This window comes from Myodes glareolus, chromosome 5 (genome assembly GCF_982192425.1).
Source record: "Myodes glareolus chromosome 5, mMyoGla1.1, whole genome shotgun sequence".
Classification (NCBI taxonomy): domain Eukaryota; kingdom Metazoa; phylum Chordata; class Mammalia; order Rodentia; family Cricetidae; genus Myodes; species Myodes glareolus.
The window spans coordinates 57054260-57076161 of record NC_142030.1 but is presented as its reverse complement, the minus strand read 5'-3'; the positions used below and the strand labels follow the sequence as shown (position 1 = coordinate 57076161).

Here is a 21902-nt window from a genome sequence, read left to right as displayed (position 1 = left end):
AGAACAGGAGAATGCTGGGAAGGAGGAAGTCCATTCCTCCCCAGATCACCGAAGAAGCAGGATGTGACCTGCCCTGCTGAAAAAGGTACCGAGCCATGTGGCTAGCATAGATAAGAATAATGGGTAAATATAAGTTTAAGAGCTAATAAGAAGCCTGTGCTAATGGGCCAATCAGTTTATAATCTTATGGAGACCTCTGTGTGATTCTCTTTGGAACTTGCCAGCTGTGGGAACTGAGCAGGACGGAAACCCCAACAAAGCAGGCCCTCATGTTATATAAAGCCTTTCTGACTTGTCCTTAAAAAGACATGGACACAGACAATTTTTCCTCTTTTCAATCTTTTTGTAAAAATTTATTTTTATTTCATGTGTATTGGTGTTTTGACATGGGTCAGGTCCCCTGAAACTGGATTTACAGTTGTGGGCTTCTGGATGGTTGCTGGGAATTGAACCCAGGTCCTCTGGAAGAACAGTCAGTGCTCTTAACTGCTGAGCCACCTTTCCAGTTCAGGCACAGACATTTCTAAGCCTGCTTTCTCACCTATGAAATGGGCTGTTAGTAGTTCTAGTTTTACATTCATCCCTAGTTCTACCATCTGAGTTTATTGCTTAACTTAAAAAAAAGCTTTAGACGTGTGTGTGTGTATACATACATGTGCAACAGTGCACATGTAGAGGTCAGAGAACAACTTGTAGGAGTCAGTTCTAACATGTGGGTTGAACTCAGGCCATCAGACTTCATGGCGAGTATCTTTACCTGCTAAGTCATCTGACTGAATCCCTGTTACTTAACCTTTTAAGCAATATAAGCAATCTTCAATAGATTTTTTTTAAAGTCCATACTATTAATTATTAGCATCAAGCAGTACTACATTTGAACTGGAGCCAATACTTAATTTTTCAGCATTGTGGCATTACAAATACATTACCATAATCAGACTTTGTCTCAGCTTCACAGATGATGTGAGGAGGGATACTCAAGGCTTTACTCCTACTTAGTAGAAATGGCATAATTATTTAGGAAAGAGACTCAAAGAGAAATGCAGAGTGGAGTCAGGAGGTTTAGGTATGAGGCTGATGCCAGATAAGTTTTATTATATTTAAAAAAGACAGTGGAACTGGAAATAAAGGTAAGTCGTTCAAAGTGAATGAGAGTGAAAGGTCTACCATTCCTCAGTGGCAGGCCTTGGGCCCCCTGCCCAAGCCAGGTCGAACCCAGCCGAGATGCTGGAAAGCAGAGCACACGGTTGTGCCCATTAAGGCAAGAAGGGCAATAGACCCCACGGCTCCTCGAGACCGCTTGCTGGGGTCTGAAAAACAAGAGAGCAGAAATTACCAGAACATTCACAAGCCATTCTGTTTTAGCATCTGAGGTCATATGTTCAGCCACCTGTTCTTGGGAGGTTGACCAACTCTACCCTTGGGCTATCAGTATGCTGGAAGCTATCTATATGCAAAGGAATTCTACAATAGCATTGCCTAGACTTTGGAGAACTCTGTAGCAGTATTGTCTTAGGACCTTCAGGAGTGTTTCCTTTCAGAATGAAGTACAGCCTTTTTCTCTCTCTTTGCTATCCATTTATCCACTTAAACAGTGGCCAGGTTTCGCCATTATAACCCCTGGGTTTGATTCCTGGGGGTTATGGCTAGCTGCTCAATATTTATATTCCTGTTTCCTCATCTATAAAACAGGCTGTTAGCTGTACCCAGAACTGCTACAAGGTTGCATAGCCTACATAAAGCTCTTAGAAAAGCAACTGGTACACAGAAAATGCTCAAAATTTGTTACTATTCTAAGGGCAGTAAAGAATAAATAGACCTTTCATCTCAGTTATTAAGCCACTTCCTCATTTCACATTTTATCATATTTTATATACATGGGTATTTTGTCTGCATGTGTGTCTGTGTACCACTTGCATGGATCCCCTGGAACTGGCATTGCAGGCTGTTGTTGGCTGCCATGTAAGGTGCTAGGAATCAAACCTGGGTCCTGCAGATGAGCAGTCTGTCCTCTGACAGCTGCGTCATCATCTCTCCCGTTTTAACCTCCCCCTCCACTTTAAAGCTCAGCTAAGAGTCAAAATACAGAAACTTAAAATTTGTTTGGGGGCTGGACAGATGTAATGGTTAGGTGTACTCGCTGCTCTTGCCGAGGATCAGTGGTTAGTCCTCAGCACCCATGTCAGCTGGTGCACAACCACCTGTAACTTCAGCTCCAGGGGATCTAACATGCTCTTTGCCCTCTGCGGGCACATCCACACAGATGCATAATGCATACTTAAAAAGATACATTTAAAAGTGTTTCCTTGGCTGATGTCAACATGTACTTACCTCCTGTGTAGTAGCCATATGCATAAAGAACTCGTCCAACAATCCAGGCTACGCCCAGGCCAGATGCTATGCGCTAAGATAAAAGTACAATTTAGTGTTTGAGTTCAGGAAACAGACCTTGGTGAATACCTAGAGCTGACTACACTTGTGTTGGCCAAAAGTGATGTATTTCCCACTAAGGAAAGAATGCCATTATTTGTTTGATCAGGAAAAGTCAAGACCCCTTGCTGTCTATAATTGCATGCTCAACGGGAGGTGCGAATTAGCTTTCCCCATGGGGGAAGGGCGCAGTTTCTTGCTCTGGGCAACTGGGGGAACTGGTGCTGGAGCTCAGGTCAAGGGCAGGCAGACCTCAAGGTTCCAGGGTGAGTCAGAAAAGGAAACCCTAATGTCTGAAATGGGACCCTGGATCCCACACTGACTCAGCAGCTCCTGGGCTGCACTGAGGACACCTGCTGGAAGTGGTTGGACACAAGAGGGGTGGAGATGGATAAGAAAAGTAAGGAGGATGTATAGTGAACCCCAAATATGTGTACTCTGAGAGGAAAAAGCCTCTCTATTCCCAACACCCTTGACAGGAGAAAGTAAAACCTATGTAGGATGAGAAATATTTTCCTCTGTTTCATCATGAGCAACTCATCTATTTGGCTAGAAAGAGTAAGAGGGAAAATGGTTGGGGTAGGGTGAGCAAGTGACCCTCCACTGGTATGGGAGGGCCTTCTGACTATGTGTTGCTCTTATGTGTTGGCTAATGAATAAAGAATCTGTATTGGCCTACGCAGGGCAGAATAGAGGTAGGCAGGACAAACTAAACCGAATGCTGGGAGAAAGAAGGCGAAGTCAAGAGACGCCATGTAGCCGCCAGAGGGGAAAGATGGGAGCTGCCAGCTGGAACCTTGCTGATAGGCCACAAGCCTCGTGGTAAAATAGAAAATAATAGAAATGGGTTAATTTAATATGTAAGAGCTTGTTAGGAATGTACTATGGTGATCAGTGATTTAATTTAATTTAACTGTATTAACAGTTTCTGTGTGGTTATTTCGGGGCTGAGCAGCCAGGAAATGAACAATGGCCCTCCTACAATACGCCACGAGTCCTTTTCAAATTTGGTAGTGCTGTCAGTGGTGCTATGGCAGGGTTTTGTTTGAGTTGACTCTGGGTAAGAAGCCTTGGCAGGAGGACGAAGAACTATAGATAAAACCCCAGCTACTCTCTGCCTAAGTTTGGTCTCTGCCAGGCTGTTCTTTACTACGGCGCTGAGTAATTCCTAGCAATTTCGAAACAATGGTTTGGTGTTCAGCTATACAGATGCCTGCCGGTCCTGGTCACTCCGTGACCTTGGTTTGAGTAAATGTCTGCGAGAGCTGTCACAATGCCATGGCCTTCTGGACGCTGGATGCTCCAAACAGCAGCTCTTGCTTCTTCACGTCTTGTGAGTTTAGCTTACCTCTCAGTAAGAGGCTGACCACACCATATTCAAAATCTCTGAGCTCCACGCCCCTTTTCCACTTCCTTGTTTGCTACTGGGCCCTCAGCACCTTCTAACATCCCAAATAATTTACCTATGATGTTTTTTATGACCCCAATTAAAGGGAGGCTCTGTGAATCCTGGTGGCTGCCTGTCTTGTTCACTGCTCTAGGGCGTGGGTAGATTTTGTTTTTCAGAGATGAACGAATGAGGAAAGTAAAAACACTCCCTGTGGATATGGACCGTTTAGACTTATATAGACCTGGGTTCAAAGTTCCACTCTTCTGAGGCTTAGCTGACCTTGTGAAAGCTCAACAATGTCTAAGAGGCTCTCCCTCAGTCTGTAAAAATAGGTGAAATGCTGCCTACTTTAAAACACTTTGTAATAAATCACTGAATAAATAGATGGCGCCTTGACACCGAGGCTCCCCAGTCAATGTTCATTTCCTTCTCCCTACATCTAAATGGATGACCAGCCCAAGGAAAAACTTACCGGGTGGTACACACCTCCCACGGTTAGGAAAAATAGGAAGGGAGGATACACTTCCAGCCTGAAATAGACAGAAAGTCATGTTTCAAAACGTGTCCTCACCACCGCTGTTTATACAGAACTAAGCTGGCAGGCTGGAAGCTCAGGAACACACACACACTGACTGGAGGGAGAAGGCTGGCTGCCAGGACCCACCTGCTTTTGCTCTGGGTGAACTTTACATCCTGCAAACTATGAAGAAGGCTCTAGCTTGGAGTAGGCCTCCTAACGGAGGCACAGCCTGATTGGCAGGTGTAGGCCACTGAGGGTGGGCTTTGAGGGTTATAGCCCAGCAGAGAGAGAACTCCGTTTCCTGTCTGCCTTTGTGATCACCTTCAAGTCTCTGTCATCTCTTCCATTATATCTTACATTATGGACTATGTCTTTTTTAAATTATGAGCAAGAGAAAACCTTTGTCCATTCAGTTCTTTACACACACACACACACACACACACACACACACACACACACACACTAATTTACAATGAAAAGTAATGAATATTAATCATTTAGGTGGGACCTGCAAACACTGCAGAGGGTCACGTTAAAGGCACTGCTATTACTACTGTTAATTGTCAACAGAATCTAGAGTCACCCGGGAGATGGGCATGCCCATGGAAGACTATCTTGGCTGTGTTAACTGAGGTGGAGAAAATTGTCCACTGTGGGCGGCTCCATCCCCTGGCTAGGACCTGAACTGTTTAAGAGAGAAGGGAGCTGAGCAACAGCGGCCTTCACAGCACTCTCTGCTCATTTTTATCTCTATTTTTTTCCAAGACAGGGTTTCTCTACCCGGGATGTCCTAGAACTCACTCTGTAGACCAGGCTTACCTTGAACTCAGAGATTCGCCTGATTCTGCCTCCTCAGGGCTGGTTATTAAAGGCATGCATCACCACTGATCAGCTCAGAAGTTTTTCTGTTCTAAAAAGTCTTAGTTTTGCTCATTATTCAATCTGTTCACCCATAATTTAAATAATTTAAAATGCTTTTTTATTTGTGTGTATGAGTGTGTGTGTGTGTGTGTGTGTGTGTGAGAGAGAGAGAGAGAGAGAGAGAGAGAGAGAGAGAGTGTGTGTATGTGTATGTATCAATACTATGACTCACATGTGTAAGTTAGGCTTGGTTTTCTCCTTCCACCATGTGGGTCCTGGTGATCAAATTTAGATTATCAGGTTTGGCTAAAAGTGCTGATGGAGGAGGGTCATCTGTCTATGTGTTATTTTCATTGGTTAATAAAGAAACTGCCTTGGCCCTTTGATAGGACAGAAAATTAGGTAGGTGGAGTAAACAGAACAGAATGCTGGGAGAAAGAAGGCAGTGAGGCAGACGCCATGGCTCTCCTCTCTGAGATGGAGGTGGGTTAGAATCTTCCTGGTAAGCCACAACCTCATGGTGATATACAGATTATTAGAAATGGGTTAATTAATATGTGAGAGTTAGCTAATAAGGGGCTAAAGACAATGGGCCAGGCAGTGTTTAAATGAATACAGTTTCCATGTAGTTATTTCGGGTGTAAACTAGCCAGGGATCCTGGCAGGAACACAGCCCACCACTCCTTTTACAAAGTGCCTTCATTTTCTGAGCCCCTGCCTGCCCCCCACTAATGTTTTAATCATACTTTTAATGAGGGAACCATGGTTGCCATGTTATCACTTAGCAAATTCAGAGACTCGGGGCTGAGACGATGGACATCTTTGCTGCCTGGTAGCACGACACTCACGTGTTCTGGTGGGCTCGCTGGATGCAGTTGAAGATATGCCCGTTCTCAGGGTCTGTGCTGTACATGGCCGGGTACTGTGAAAGCAAAGGCCAAGCAGAGGATGAGTGTTGAGAACTAACCATCCCCGAAACTGAGACATCCCAAAGCACCTTCCCCGGTACTCCTGATGGACGAGCACTTGACTTCTGCTTCAGTCTATGCAGCGACAAGGCTTTCAGTTCTCAGAAGCAGGTTTGGTGTTTCTAGCTGGCAAAGCTAGCAAGAACCTGTGACTTATGTTCTGGTTGCAAAAGAGATGGGAGTGGCTCCTGCCTAGCCAGCGCTTCTCATTGATGCCATAAAGCAATGGCCTGCAGATGCAAATACAGAGAGACCGGAGAGAAATGGCTGGTTCCCAGGAATCATCACACACCACATCCCTTTAAAATTTCCCTTACTAGGGCACAGATAATTGAGTGTGTGAGACTTTTATTGCAAGTGCCCATTAGAATAAAAGGAGAAGCAGCCAGATAGGAACACTTGAAAGAACCTCCCGAGGGAGTCTGATTACAAGATGCTAGATGCAAACAGACATCTAATTGCTCCCCAGGGGTAGCTTTAGAAGTTCCCCTTCTAGTTCAGCCAGAGCTAAAGGAAGTATTTAACAGACTTCCTTTTTACAACAACCAGCTAAACCCAGGTTAAGCCCAGCAACTCTTCTCTACTTAGGAAACACGGAAATCAATTGAAGCTATCACTTGTAAAGTGGCAAACTAGGAAACAATGCTGTAATTCATCCTTCTTTAGAAAACAGCACTGTCCCTAGCAAATAGCTCTAGGTAAAAAGGGACTTTTCATCCTACTAGGCCTGGTCTTTCTACAGAGGGGCCAGAGTCCAACAAGTGCAAACTATATTCCGGCAATCCTAGTATTTCCTGCCTCTCAGGAACAGAATTCGAATGGGCACTATCCAGAAACGGCTACTACCTGCCACGAACGACTCAGCTCTCCTTCCATGATTGAAAGCTCACCTTTGGATTAGCCCGTGGCCTCAGGAAGCCCACGTGAGCACCCGCCTATGACCCCACTTACCTCCACCTTGTACTTCTTGCGGGCTTTGCCCACGTTGATGGCTAGGTGGAGCACCATCACGAAGCTGGCAGCGCCAGTGAGGAGCACGAATCCATATTCCTTAGAGAGGACAGTCATCTTGGCTCTGTGGAAGAAAGCATGCCACAGTGGAAAACTAGCCCAACACCGTGGACACTGTGTGGTGTGAGGCCTTAGAGAGCACGGTGCCTCATCACCGGCAGATGTAGACAGATCAAAGAGTCAGCTCAGCGCTGGGAAGGTGGCTCAGTAGGTAAACTGTCTGCTGCGCAAACATGAGGACCTGAGCTCACTGGCTCCAGTTTAATGAAAAAGGTTAGCTGCAGGTTTAGTGACAGAACAAAACCCCAAGTCAACCCCCGGTCTCTACATGAGCATGGGCAGGTGAGTACCCCTGCACAAACAAGTGCACACATGCATATATCACACATACATCACAAATGCATATACCATACATATGACACACACACACCCTGCCCAATAAAAACAGATGTTTTTAAGACGTCATCAGAAATACCACTGTGTATTAGATGACAGAATTAAAAATTACTCCACTATGCAGTATAGTCTCAGAAAAGTGAAAAACCATACAGGTCCTTCCTTTCTCCCTTCTTCTTTCCCTCACCTTTTTTCCTTCCTCTACATCTTCCTTTCAGTTTTAAAAACAGATTTTATCCCATTCTTATTTATTTATTTTTGTGTGTATACATACACCCATGTGCACATGCGACAGTGTGCACACAGGGACCTGCTTGCAGAAGACTGTTCTCGCCTATCACCACGTGGGCCCCGGGGGGCAAACTCCAGTCAGCTTTGGCAGCTGGCACCTTCGCCCACTGAGCCATCCCATGGACTCCTGCATTTCAGTTTTTGAGGCTGTGTAACCCATGTTGGCCTGGTACTCAAGAAAAAGCCCAGAGTGGTCTCAAACTCACAGCAATCATCCTGCCTTGGCCTCGCTAGCACTGAGATTACAGGTGTGTGCTACTCTAACCAGGTATGTGTTCTCTTTGGCTCAACATCCATTTCCATCATTGCAGTGGTCACTGTCATGTGCCGCTAACACTTGCCGTTGGAAATATTTAGCACGGCGCCCTTTAACAAAGTGGTACCCTCAATAGTGGGTTCTGGGGAGGGCTACTGTGAAGTCAGAACCTTGGGACTGCCCTTCCACCTTGATCCTGGTCACACGCTAGCACGGTTTTAGAAATCAAAATTGTGAAACCCTGCTTGGTGTTCTGATATCAAAACATGGCTCCCCAGCCGATGGTGTGGACAAGACACATAGTCTGGCAGACTCCTGAGAACCCAAGCTGCCTACCAAATCATCACTTCAAAACAAGCCCCACAAGAGTCCCGATGTCGGAAACTTATTTTGAAATCCATAAAAAGTTGGCAATACAAGCTAAAGTTAAACAAGTGTTAACGACAGATGGGGTGGTGGCTATGTGGTTTAAAAGATATAACTCTCTGAATTTTTCTGACCCCGCAGGAACTGTTGTTATAAACTGCTTTGAGGAAAAGCTAATCCTGGCTCATCTTGCAGTATTCAGCATTAAAACTCTTGTCTCAAAGGAAAGACATCAGATAAAACAAAGCTTAGTAGGTGGAAGAAGCCCTAAGCATCTCATAGCCCACTGGGCTGCCCACTAACTTCTGTGGAATTTGAACACTAGATGGAAGGGTTCAGAGCATGCGTGCAGGCAGAAAGGGCAGCTGCAACATGTGAGAGTGTGCTAAGCTGACTCACCACCTCATGCAAGGCTGCCCGAGCCAGGAGCTCCTGTGTGGGCTCTTATGTTTAAAAATGCCTATCTCACTGGGTTGTGGCGGTGCTTCCTGTTGATCCCAGCACTCGGGAGGCAGAGGCAGATGGATCTCTGTGAGTTCAAGGCTAGCCTGATCTACAGAGCGAGTTCTAAGACAGTCAGTGCTTTTACACAGAGAAACCCTGTCTTTAGAGAAAAAAAAAAACAACACCCATTTCTTGCTGCTTGTACATAGCAGGCGAATGCTTAAAAGGATGAGGCAGGAGGATCATAAGTTTGAGGCCAATCTGTTATACCTTTAAGGGCTGGGGAGGGGGTTTTGCTGATAAGATGCTTGCTGGGTGTTAAGAAAAAATAATAAATGGACAGCTCCACCGGCACAAGAAATCCAATTAGGTCAAATCAAACCAAATCAAAATGCCCATCGTTTTATTACGCATGAAGCTCTCGGATGGCCGAGCGCATGGTGGGGAGACAGGAAAGCAGGAAGCCCATGCAGACCTGAAAACCCTGGGAGCATACTTAAATACCCTGTGGGAGTGGTCCTGACCCCACCCCCCAGGGAGGGGTCAGGACCTGGCATGCTGGGATTTGGAGTCCAGACTAATGCAACTCTCAGGTCAGGGAGGCTGGGATGGATGTCAGGGGCTGGGGACTGCGCTCCCAACTTAACACTGAGCAACCATGGGGACCTGAGTTCAATTCCTTGCACCCATGTAAAAAGTCAGGAAAGATGGCACAGTCGAGTAATCCTACCACTGTAGAAACATGGAGTTTGTTGGACAGCCAGAGTAACCTGATTGGTGAGGCCTGGTGTCAGGGAGAGACCCCATCTCAAAAAACAAGACTGCTTCCTCCAGAAGAACAATAACCACCCAAGTTGTCTTATGGCTTCCACATGCATGTGTATGCAAACACACCCACCCCACCCATCTACACATCTGCACACTCACCAAGATGGAAAATGTCTGTCTCTGATGAGCGGTTAGCTCCTACTCCCCAGCAGTCAGTTCAGGGTGTTGCCCTGCTGCAGAATGTTTCTAGTCATTCTTACAAAGGACAGGATTCCAGTACCCCTGCCATGAGAGCTACGCCCAGAGTTGGGGTGCTGCACCCAGAGTCTAGAGCAGGAAGTGTTATGGGCATGACTCAGATCAGATTCATCTGACTCCAGTGGCCTCTTTCAGTACTGCTTGCAAACTGAGAGCTGAACAAACCGTGGAGTCACAGTGTCCTTTTCAATATGAAATTTAGGGGTGAGCAAGTTGTTTGGGTCTTTAGAAAGTAAGTTTCTCAGGACTGGAGAGACGGCTTGGTGGTTGACAGCACTGGATGCTATTTCTGGTTTGATTCCCAGCACCTACGTGGTGGCTCACAACCATCTATAACTCCAGTCTCAGGGGATCCAATGGCCACTTCTATGTAGCATCTAAGGGCACTGCATTCATGTGACTTATAGACATACATGTAGGCAAAACATGCATGCACATAAAAATAAATTGCAAAATAAGGTTCTCCTAGCTTAAAAAGATAACATTTGAGTTCTAAGCACCTCCAGATCGGTCACCTCCCCCATCACAGCACACAACAATTTTCAACAGCTTTCCCCTTCCTGGTCTTTACCCTGCCCCGCCCACTTGCCCTTCAAAGGGGCCAGACTGTCTCCAGTGACTCAGCACAAGGTGCCTCTGGCACCTGCTTAGCTTCAGAGAACAAGGGGGCCTGGATGCTCTCCAAGTTTCTTCTCGTTCCTTCTCTTTTCAAGTTTATAAAGTTAACACAAATTAGAAGCTACGGTAGTAATTATATACAAAAATACAGTGTGAATGCTGAACACCTCCTTGAAAATGAAAAGCGATCGAGCCTACTTGCTATCCTTGGAGGGAAACCACTGCGGTCAAACAGGCATTGAAAAGGAAGCGGCCTCTAAGGCTGCCAGCCTTTGTAAGGAATGAAATGAAACACAGCCACTCTAGCTCGGTTTCCAAGTCCAGCGGCTCCCGCGTGCAAGGGGAGAGCTAGGACCGGATCGGGTTTTAGAAATCATGAAGACAGTCTAGCCAGGCAAAACAGAACGAATGGGCTTAGTTGCTGACCCCTGTTTTCCTGATGTTAAGAGCAGCCAGGTGGGTGGCAAGTGCTTTTCGGGTGAAAGTCTACTGCAGATAAGAACCATTCCCAATGCAACTGTTCTGTAATCTATAAATAGAAACTGACAGGACCTCCAGGCTCCTCTTTCAGGGCAGAAATACAGTCTGCTGGGTGTTCACACCTGGTGAGAGGCACTCCTCTCACTTCATGAAGGTGATGATACTGAGTATGAACCTGGGTATGAACCAAGTCTGAAACAAGCCAGAGCCAAGGTCAAGAGGTGCTGGAGACACTTAGGACACAGGTCTTGGATAATTTAAGGCTTCTTCTGGCTTCAAAGCCTCTTTCCTGCACTTGAGCTTTCATGGTCCCAGAAAATACTATTTAAGCTCCCAAGGGCAGGAAGCAATTAAACAGTCCCACCCTACACTATGAACCACAATAATCAGTGCAGTAAGATGTGCATAAAGGTGTGGTCAGTGCCACTCACAGTTCGGTGGCAATCAACAGCTGACTAATTGGACTGAAGGTCCATTGGGCAGGAAGAAATCATGCCTGGTATATAGCCCAGGGCTAGTGAGATCACCTTGGAAAATAATCCACTCCTGCCGCTTTGCTAGGCCAACATAGTTCCTTACTATGGTCTAAATCTTACTCTCATCCCCATGGATAAGTGCAGTCACCGCCCCTCATCACAGCAGCCTCTCTTTACAGAGAATGGAGACCACCACAGAAGACAACAGCAGGACAGGGTGCAGAGATTGTGGGGAGTCTAGCCCCAACTGGTATTTATATTGCAGCTCCTGCATCTACAGCTCTGGGAACATCACGGCAAAAGAGGGGGAAAGACTGTGAGAGCCAGAAGACCAGAAAGTCAGCGACGAAACAGTCTCTCCTAGAAATGGCTGCAATGGCAATACGTTTTCATGGAAGGGAGAACATTTCATAGGGTACCACCTCTAGGCAAAGAACTTCAGGCCACTAATGGCTGCTGGGAGATGGAGAATTAGCCTGTCCCTGGGATGAGCCCTCTTACTGGTTGTTGACTTCAAAGTGGTCAGCTCTGAAACCATATACACACAAGAAAAAAGAATTCAGCAAATTCTATCTATCTATCTATCTATCTATCTATCTATCTATCTATCTATCTATCCATATATATTTGTGTATATGCATACATCATAATATGTATATAACAATAATAAAGTCAAAGAGGCAACCAATTTGAGGGACGGACAGGAGAGCAGCCAGGAGGGGCTAGAGGGAGGAAAAGGCAGGACATGATGTAATTCTATTTCAATTAAAAACATATTAGAAGGGACAAAAAGAGAGAGATGCTGGTGAAGTGGGCTCAGTGGAAAAGGCAGAGAATTATCCTGAAGGTGGGGGATGGGGTGTCTGATACCAGAGTGGGGGGGTTGCAGAGACCATGTGATCTACGGTGGTACACCCTCTTAGGGAGGGGCTCTTCCGCAGAAGTTTTGGACACTTGTGCACAGATGCAGGAATGCTGGATGCTGCCTTCCAGGATGGCAGATGAGCCCTTCCGACACCTCCACACACCAACAAGCGAGGAGCCCTACTCTGTGATACCTGATCTGCACGCAGAGAAGACAATATGAACAGGCCTAAGGTCTGTGGGAGGGACCGTGTGGCTTGGCATTCCTACCACTGCTCCTGGGGTTTGCGGGTGCTTGCAAATGGCAGGACAGTGACTTATGGGGGCTCTCTGGAAAGCTCCCCCAGCCCCTCCCACATAAGAGACATTGTTCATCATCTTCTACAGTACCTGGCAACAGTGTTCATCTGAACTGTTTCCAAAGCATCTACTGAAACCGTGACAGAAACTGGATTACAAATTACATAGAAAGAAGAATCTAGAACAGAGGTCTGCACCATAGTTCCTAAAGACTTGAGTGCAAGGAGTAAATATGGCTAGGCCTTCAGAAGAGGACCAGCTTAATTCAGTCAAGGTTTGAAATCACTTTATCATCAGCTAAATTCTCGTTTTCTGAGAGTAGGGAAAAGGGATGGATATTCTCAGTCCTTAGAGGGTGGCCTGTAGGCCAGGGTGAACCAAGAACGGGAAGGCAGTTCAGAATCCACACCCAGGCAGCCTCTGCCACACCCTGGGTTGTTAGGAATTCAAAGCCAGCAGATAGCTTACAGTGCCAGGCCAGAGGAGCTGATAACTGATAGACAAGCCCCTCTGGTGTGAGCACCCCCTCTGGTGTGAGGACTCACGTGGCCTGCACACGTCTTGCTGATCACACACCTACAGCTCTTTTATTGACCCACCAAGATAAGGCTCTGGCCTTTGAGAACTTTGCCCTGGACCTGGTCTTCACAGTCTGAACAAAGAAGCTCTACAATGAATGCTCGTACCTGCGTTTCCCACAGGCTAACTGGCCACCGTAACACGCGCTGCACACAGAGACTACAGGACACAAGCCTCTTATCTGAGGTTTTTCATAGTCACTTGCACAAATACAGACTCGGCTGAGTGCTGCAGCCGTTCCCAGACTTCTAGAGGGTGTGTTAGGACACGCCCCCTCCCAGGTTTTTTATTTATTTTTTATTTTTTTTTCCCTTTGAGATTTTACCTAATGAGCCTGACCTGTGACAGCCCTGCTTTGCTGGATCTCTCTCCACAGTCACAAGTTTAAGGCTTTTCACGCTGCAAGTGCGGTGGTCCCTATGCTACAAGAGGGCTTGGGGGAGACGTTGCTGCTTACACCACGAACTGCTGTACTCACATTAAATGAGCAGCACCATAAGCTAAGTGACAGACATATTTAAGGGTGTGGTAGGACCTTCAATAAACTTAACACGGAATTTTTTTCTGGCAGAAATAGCAAAATAGGAAATTATTTCACTCATACATGTTGAATACTTAACTACGGGACTGAGGGCATGCAGGGTAGAGACTTTACATAAACTAACCCTCTTCATCCTCAATAATCCTCTGTGGCAGGGGCAGTCACTGCCATTCTTACACACAGGAGGAAACTGAGGCAAAGAGGAATTTCGTCATTTGCCCACACCTTCGTCACTGGTGAATACTGGGGTCTGGCAGACGCATACTAGTATCTAAGCTGTTGGTTACTAAGTCGCCCTGCAGAGCTTGCATTTTACAAGCTAGAGGCAGCAATAAGGCGCAGTCCTTGGCAGAGCTTATGTCCTGGCCGTACAGTTGCACCCTGCTTCTGTTCCGGAGCAAAGCAGCCTGTGGGAGGCTGGAGTTAAGTAGAGGCTCCTCTGGTTTCACGGCACCGGGGATCTAACCCTTCACGTGCTTGGGACTGAGCATATACAAAGTCTCAGCCTCCTGGGTCTTCTGAATATTTTACACCCAGGGTTGGGTCTGCCACTGAGAAGAGAGAGTTACTACTTCCTTTCCATGGAGGATGGATGGCCTTTTATAGCTGCCGTTATTTCCTACTCAATCAACGGCCCTGGTTAGAACCAATACAGTGCTGAATAGAAGAGGCAAAAGTGGGCATGGTTGTCCTGCTCCCCATCCAGGGAGGAAGCAGTCAGTTTTTCACCATTACATATGATGTTATAGGAGGTTTCCACCAATGCCTCTATGGAGAATATGTTATAGATCTAATTATGTTCAAAACATAGCAACATTTCTATCTGTAACTTTACAATTTTAATAAAGTATCTCCCCTGCCTCCACAAAGTGCCCCAGGCCATGGTGGGTTTCCAGGAAAGTGAGGGTACTCTGGAAACCAGCCCTTGATGTCTACAGGGACGGGGGACGGGGGGGGGGCAGGAAACACTCAAAGCGACAGCTGTGTAGTGTAGTTACTTAGCAGACTGTATGGGTGTAGGTGTGCCACAGACACCATCCAGACCCTCAATTTAAGAGCCATGTAATCTAGGATTAAAATGTGGAATTGCTGTGCCACCTCCAGAATATACTTCACTTCCGGATGTGAGGCAGTCTCATAGGTGCAGTTCACGGGCTCTTTGGCTCGGGTGCTCCCTTTTAGGAATTCTGCTGAGAGATTCTCCTGGGAATAGCACCACGTTGCTACTCCAGTTTTGATCAACACTGTCTTTAATTCCTGCTTCTGCCACGGCTGGCCTTATCTCACTGGGGCAGAGTTTCTTCAGATACAGAAAGGGCTCTGGGCAAGCCTACACTCAATTAAACATTTCTGGTGCAACAACTCTCTTTCACTGTGTACCCAAGTCCTCTTGGCTGCCCAGGGAAATTCCCCAGGGTACAAACAGCATTGCATAAGTAGAGCAAAAGACAGGATTTATGAATAGAGGCACTTGCCCCAAATAATTTACCAATCCTGAGTCACCAAGTTACACAGTACCTTAGGCTTTCCCCAATGACAGATTCTTTGGAGACCGAAGTATCTGCCTTCGCTTTGACTTTAAGCAAATAAAATTCAGATTAGACAGTGGCAACTTTTGCTTCAGTTTGTGATATTGTTCTCTTGCAAATTTTTAGCTGCTGTCTTACATGAATACAACCAGAAAGTCGACCATGATAAAGTATTCTTAGCTCAGCTTGAAGTCATCATTTCCCCCAAGTCTCACTTGGTTGTGCTACCAGTCCAATTATTTTATATGGCAAACCCCACAGTTTAATGGGAGTGACACAGGGATGATCAATTAAATGTTTGGCTTGGTCACAATGGATGCCTCTGGAAGTTCCACATACCAGACGATTCAGCAAACTCCCAGGTGGGACTGAGGGCTCACTTCACCCACTAAAGCTTCTTCTGAGCCTGCTTCGCTTCTGCCTCTGGGTGTTTCCACAGAGAAACAGGCCTTCAAATGATCCCCTGATGGGAGTTTGCCCCGGGGAGATAAGGCCAGCAGTGGCAGAAGCAGGAACCAGAGACAAGGTTGATCAAAATGGGAGTATTAGAATAGCGATGTTCTCAGGAGAGGCTGTCAGCAGAATTCCAGAGGCGAGCACCTCTAGCTGATTCTCCGAAGCCCAGGAGAAGCTTGGTGGAGAAATGCAGGAAGTGAGAGGGCAGCAACACTGTATACATAATAAATAAGTTTTTTTAAAAAAAGGAATAAGAACCTAAGTGCTGAACCTACATATTGCACCCAATGGTGATGCAGGTTCAGTAGTTATTTCTAAAGTGCTACAAACAGAAAGCTAGCTGAGGAAATGCAGCCTGATCTATCGAGCACCCGCTTGCTAATTCAAGCGAGGCCAGCTGCAGCGGGCAGGACAGAGTGGGTCTTTTCCAGGACCTCATAGTCTTCAGTTCCTCATCAATGTACTGGTAGCATACCGGGAAGTCAGGTATGTTGGGAAGATGGAGGACCTGCCTCTTTAATTCAAACACATTCAGCGCTACAGCCATACAGCCACAGCTCAGCCATGTTCAGGCTTCAGATGACATTTTAGTTCCAACACTGTGGTGAATTGTCTGTACTGAAAACAGTTGTTAAATATGTTCCTGGGTTGGTAGGAAGTGGGGGAAGAAAGGGTCAGGAAGGCTGGAAGCCAAATGAATGGCTCTTGGTGATGTGGGACAAGCTTGCATGGTTGTGCCAGTTAAGGCCAAATCCGAAAATGACAAGAAACTAAACAGAAATGCTTGGATGACGATGAATCTTCTTTCAGAGGAAATGGCAGTTCTGTTCCCCAAGAATTCAAGGACATTAGATTTGTTAGTCAGGTTTCCCTGTGTGTATGATGACAGGTTTCTTAACATGACAGGTGTACGCTGTAAAGATTTGTCATTCATATTAGTTTACTAACACACTGATTGGCCAGTAGTCAGGCAGAAAAGTATAGGCAGGGTGACCAGACTAGGAGAATTCTGGGAAGAGGAAAGGTAGAAAGTCAGTCACCAGCCAGATGCGGAGGAAGCAAGATGAGAATGCCTTACTGAGAAAAGATACCAAGTCATGTGACTAAACATAGACAAGAAGCATGGATTAATTTAAGCCGTTAGAGATAGTTAATAATAAGCCTGAGCTAACAGGCCAAATAAATTAGAATTAATATAAGTTTCTGTGTAACTGCTGCAGGACCAGACGGGACAGAAACTTCCATCAACAGGTTTCTCTGTATATATGAAGGCAGAGACTCTCCATGCATAATGTTCCATGAACCAGGGTACCCTGACACCTGACTTGGAATTTTGGGTTATGGTAGATAGCCTAGAGCTGAGCCTCCCATGACACAGGACTCCAGATACACTTCACACCATGCTTCCAATGGTTTGAAGGCATCAACCTTAGACAAGAAAAGAGAGATAATACGGAATACAAACAGAAAAAAGAGATGCCAAAAAAATTATCAGGTGGAGCCAATTTGACAAATTCAGTTTAGGACAAAGCATTTTACGTAGAGGACTGCTTGCCTCCAATTCCATGCCTGACATTCCCTCAGAGCGAGTCCCTCTCTTCTCCATTTTGTTATATATGCCTTACAGCACTCCAGAGGCAGGGCTGCAGTGAACTGAGAGGGAAGCGCTGGACCTCTAGAAAGCACAGTCAGGGTGTGAGAGCAGAGTGCACACACAGAGGAGGGGCAACACTGGGACGGAAGCCCTGAAGGTTATCGCGATGATGTGTGAGAGAGAACACAGGTACGGAGACAGCAAGTGTAGAGGTTCACAGGCCCGTCCATGTTTACACGGTGGAGAAAGGAGGCCAGACTGAAGGGTAGTTAGAGATTGGAGGGATAATAGGAGGAGAATATTATTTACGATACTCATTTAGTATGGACTAAGCCCTGTTCTAAGTAGTTCAATATCAACTCGTTTAGCTTCCCACAGCATGTCTATCATGTATTACTACCTCTGCTTTGCAGGTGAGGGAATTAAGCATCAGAGAGATTAAATAATGTCCTTCAAATCACACAGCTACCCCAGAGCAAAGCCTGAGTTCCCACGTGCCCAGGCAGTGTGCTTACAGATCCAACAGTTTTGGCTTTGGCCACGCTGTCTCTGAACCAAGCTGGAGAGCAAGTTTGACAGCAATCGACCCTCTCCTGAGTATAAAATATATTAACAAGAAGGTAGAGCTAATAATTAGCTCCAAGCCCATGCTTGATTACAGACTGTGGTGTTTCTAATTGGAAAGAAGAAAGAATATCTTGGGAAAGATTCAGAAAAGAACATTTTCATTTTAGTGTACAACAGTATGAGGAAAGAGGTCATGTGAAGAACAATTGCTCCAGTCTCCTGGCATATAGCTTGGCAGGGCAGTGCCGAGGCTGGCTGGCACTTCATCTCACCATCATGAATTCCACAAACCTGTCCACTAACTGACATTACACAGGAGCGTACAGTCACAGGGCAACAAAGCTATAACTTCCAGAAGAGGAAAAAGACTTAAATGAGTCACACTGATACCAGTTGGATTTTCCATTACCAGAAATAAAGACAGTTTAGAGCTATTTTAATTCTTAGCAGATGCTAAATCCCTGGGAAGATACCAGTCATGAAGTGAAGGAACCAACTACCTAGGTGGTTGGATTTCATCTGGCTTGACACTCCCATGTCTCTTGGAAGGTAATCATTTGCATTTTTTTCTATCTTTGAAAAACCTGCCATTCTTTATTTTATTTTTATTATTTAGTGTGTGTGTGTGTGTGTGTGTGTGTGTGTGAAAAGGCTAGAAATGTATGAGTGTATGCCATAGGTATGTGTATTTGTAAGGTCAGAAGGTGTCAGATCTTCTGGAGCTAGAGTTACAAGTGGTTGTAAGCCTCTGACGTGGGTACTGGGACAGAACTGAGGTCCCCTGGAAGATCAACAAGTGCTCTTAACTGCTAAGCCACAGCCCCAGCTTCCATGTGCATTTCTTAAGCTGAAGAAGTATAAAGTATCATTTACTTAAAAAGAAAAAAACTCATCTGTCATGGGACACACACTTATACTCTCCGTATATGGGGTACTGAGGCAGGTGGATTGAGAATCCGAGGCAAGCCTGGGCCTGTGAAGAAGACTGTCTCAAAACAAAGAGGTGGGCAATGGTACACGAGTATTAGAATTCACATTCCAGTTGATGAGCAGATCCTGTCTAGAAAGAACTCAAAGGGTAATTAAGGAGACCTATGAAATTCTCAATGCATTTGGGAAACAATGTGGCTTTCCTGGTCTAGTGGCTGCATTTCTCTCCACAGACAGGCAAATGGATCCTGAGAGAGAACTAATCTTACACAGTGGCATCTGACGAGAAGAGCTAGTCTTTCTCTTTCCAGGGGACAGTAGACTCACAAGCAAGACCAACAAATTCAGTTGCAAGGGCTGAGGAGGTGGCTCAGACAGCTCAAGTGCTTGCCATAAAAGCGTGAGTAATGGCATTCAGAACCCCACACCCATGTAAAAAGCCGCTGGGGCAATCCCAGTGCTCAGCAAGTGGAGACAGGAGGGTCCCTGGTGCTTTCTGGCCAGCCAGGCTAACTCAATTAGTGAGATTCAGTGAGAGAACCTGTCTCAAAAATTAGGTGGAACGTGATTAAGGAAGATACAAGGTTGACCTCAGGTCTTCGTATATATGTACATGCACTCGTAGGCATGTGTGCAAGCAAGTTTGAAAACACACACACACACACACACACACATTTTAGTTGTAGAAGTAACAACAGCATATTCTAAAGAGATATTGCTTTATAATTCTAAATGGTACTAGTCAACTGTGGCCAGCAATGGTGTTCTGCATACATATTCAGAATATTTAAGTATAAACATTGGGAATGATAGGTTTAAAATCAGTTAAATCGGTAGGTGTTAAACTACTTTTGACAGGTCCATCTGACATCCACTCATTCCAGGGGCCTTTTCAGCACCTCTTTGGCTAAACACATCTTTCTTGTTTTTCTCCTCTGTGAAGTCCTCCTATGAGGGAGTCCACTTTCAGATTGTTTCCTCCAGAACTCTACAGCAGCAGGAGGGATGCTAAGTAAGGCGAAGGCTGCCCTTGTCCTTTAACAAGGTCTCAGTGGCCCAGGCTGGCCTTGAATTACCATTCTCCTACCCCAGTCTCTCTGGTGCTAGGATTCCAGGCTTCCGCATCCATCAGAATTTTGTTCCTTAGTCTAAGGAAGCTCCCGGAGAGCAGTTTCTATGGCTGGCCACGGTATCACTGTCATTTTATATATAGTAACACTGGTTGAAGAAAAAAAAAAAAAGAATCACTTGACAAAGTTTTCTATTTCTGTAACATTGTGTCAGGAAGAAGCTTAGCAGAACGTACTTCCCAGGGTGAAAGCACTTGTTTGGATTTCAGATGTAAGTTTTATTTAACTCCTTAGATAAATTTAGCTCCTGTGAGAATAAACATTCTGGATCCCCTGACTCAGACAATACACTCTCGTTACCTATACACTGAAATAAAATACGACTGTAACCCCGACCAATAATAACCTTGGGTGCTTCCCGGAAACTGCAGGCTGCAGGTGCCCTCAGATATTCCCCAGGGACGCCCTGGCTCCAACTCCTACAGCAAAATCTGCAGAAGACTCCGCAAGACCACACCTAAGCCGGCAGCATAGTCTGTAGAGAGCTGACTTCTCTCTGGGGCACCTCCTTTCCCGACTCAAGTCCCAACCCGTAGCGTTCCTTTCCTACCCATGCCACCATCTGTCTCTGTTTTCCTCTACTTCCCTTGCACACTCAAGTGTACCCTAGGCTATTTGTATGTTGGTGCCTCCCAAGCAAAAAATTAGCAGAAGCCACGACCTAGAGTGACTCACAGAGCTTCTACTCCCTGCCACCATCCTGCAGTTGCCCCACCCGTGGTTCTGGGTCTCCCGGTAGGGACACAAGACAAAAAGGAAAAGTTGCAGACACGCAAGGAAAAGATCAATGAAGATCCCTCCCCCGCCCCCAGCCCTTCTCAGGACAGAAGTCTCTTTCTGATAGGATGGAGGTAGGAAAATGACCCACATGCAGGTTTCAATGCAAATATTTCTACGAGGCGAGAGGAAAACAAACAATTCCCACTGAGACCCTCCGGAAGGATCCTAGCAACAACACATGCACAGCAGGAGCGGCGCTTGTACGACACTTATGAAACCTGTGCTAGATCCGCATGGCCAGTTCCCACTGCAGAGCTCGGGGCTCCGGTCTCGGTACTACAGCTGCAGTGGGTAAGGTCAGGTGGGCCCCAGAAGGTCGAAAGAGGGAGCCCCAGATCTTTGCACAGCTGGAGTAGAAGAGGAAAGGAAAATAAAGAATTGAGGATGAGCTGACCTTGACAATCTCCCTGAGTTAGAGACAGCGAGGCGAGAGTCTCCTCTAGTAGCTCAAAAGCCACTTCATCAGAGAGAGGATGCAGGGCGGGAGGAGGGTAGAGAAACGTAGAGCCCAACTCGACCGATAAGAGAGAGGTTGGAGAGAGACCCTATTCCGTCCCCAGTGGCTGAGATACCGGCGGTGCGCACGTAGGCATTCAGGTGCTTCAGCACAGCTAAAGCTCCTGCAGCTCGCAGGTGCCGGCGCTTACCTGCTTCACCTTCACGGGCCTGGTGCAAACTGGAGCTGCGCAGCACTATCTGGGTGCGGTTCCAGCCGTCCCGCAGGACCCGCCCCACTCCACCCCAGGCAGCGCGTGGCCACGCCCCTGGGCGGAGCTCGAGCCCAAGGACCGCCTCTGCCCTGGGAAATTCCGGTTGACTCTGAAGAGAGATTGCATTTTCTCCCTGTTCCTGACGGTCCACACGTGCTTACTTTTCTGGCTCTCTAGTCTACATATTTGCTCTTCTTCCCAGGTGTCTTTTCGTGACCACAGTCCTAAACTGATCCTGGTGTTTCACTTTTCTTGGTTGGACCTGGAGGAACAGTAGCGCGTTAGTAATTATTCCCAGCAGAGCCACCGTAGCTCATCTCGCCGCGCGTGTGCAGTAGAGGGTTTTTGTGGTGGGGAAGTGTGTGTCTCATCTTTGAACTCCTGGTGAG

At 46.3% G+C, this 21902-nt stretch overlaps 1 protein-coding gene across 1 annotated transcript; it reads right to left on the bottom strand.

The window, feature by feature from the left end:
* Window positions 1–1061: 1061 nt before the first annotated feature.
* Window positions 1062–21586, bottom strand: Mgst3 (microsomal glutathione S-transferase 3). The gene is made up of 6 exons (XM_087906321.1): window positions 21451–21586; window positions 7121–7244; window positions 6050–6123; window positions 4293–4350; window positions 2332–2404; window positions 1062–1310 (listed from the first exon to the last, which is right to left on the bottom strand). The coding sequence occupies exons 2-6, from the start codon at window positions 7235–7237 to the stop codon at window positions 1174–1176; spliced, it is 459 nt and encodes a 152-aa protein (XP_087762447.1). The 5' UTR covers window positions 7238–7244; window positions 21451–21586; the 3' UTR covers window positions 1062–1173.
* Between the last annotated feature and the right edge of the window lie 316 nt (window positions 21587–21902).

Excerpts from the sequence above, each read along its gene's own strand:
- Mgst3 (XM_087906321.1), bottom strand. The coding sequence starts at position 7,237 with ATGACTGTCCTCTCTAAGGAATATGGATTCGTGCTCCTCACTGGCGCT. Across the intron at positions 6,124-7,120 it reads GCAAGAAGTACAAGGTGGAG|TACCCGGCCATGTACAGCAC; the intron begins GTAAGTGGGGTC and ends TTGCTTTCACAG. Across the intron at positions 1,311-2,331 it reads ATATGGCTACTACACAGGAG|ACCCCAGCAAGCGGTCTCGA; the intron begins GTAAGTACATGT and ends CTTGTTTTTCAG.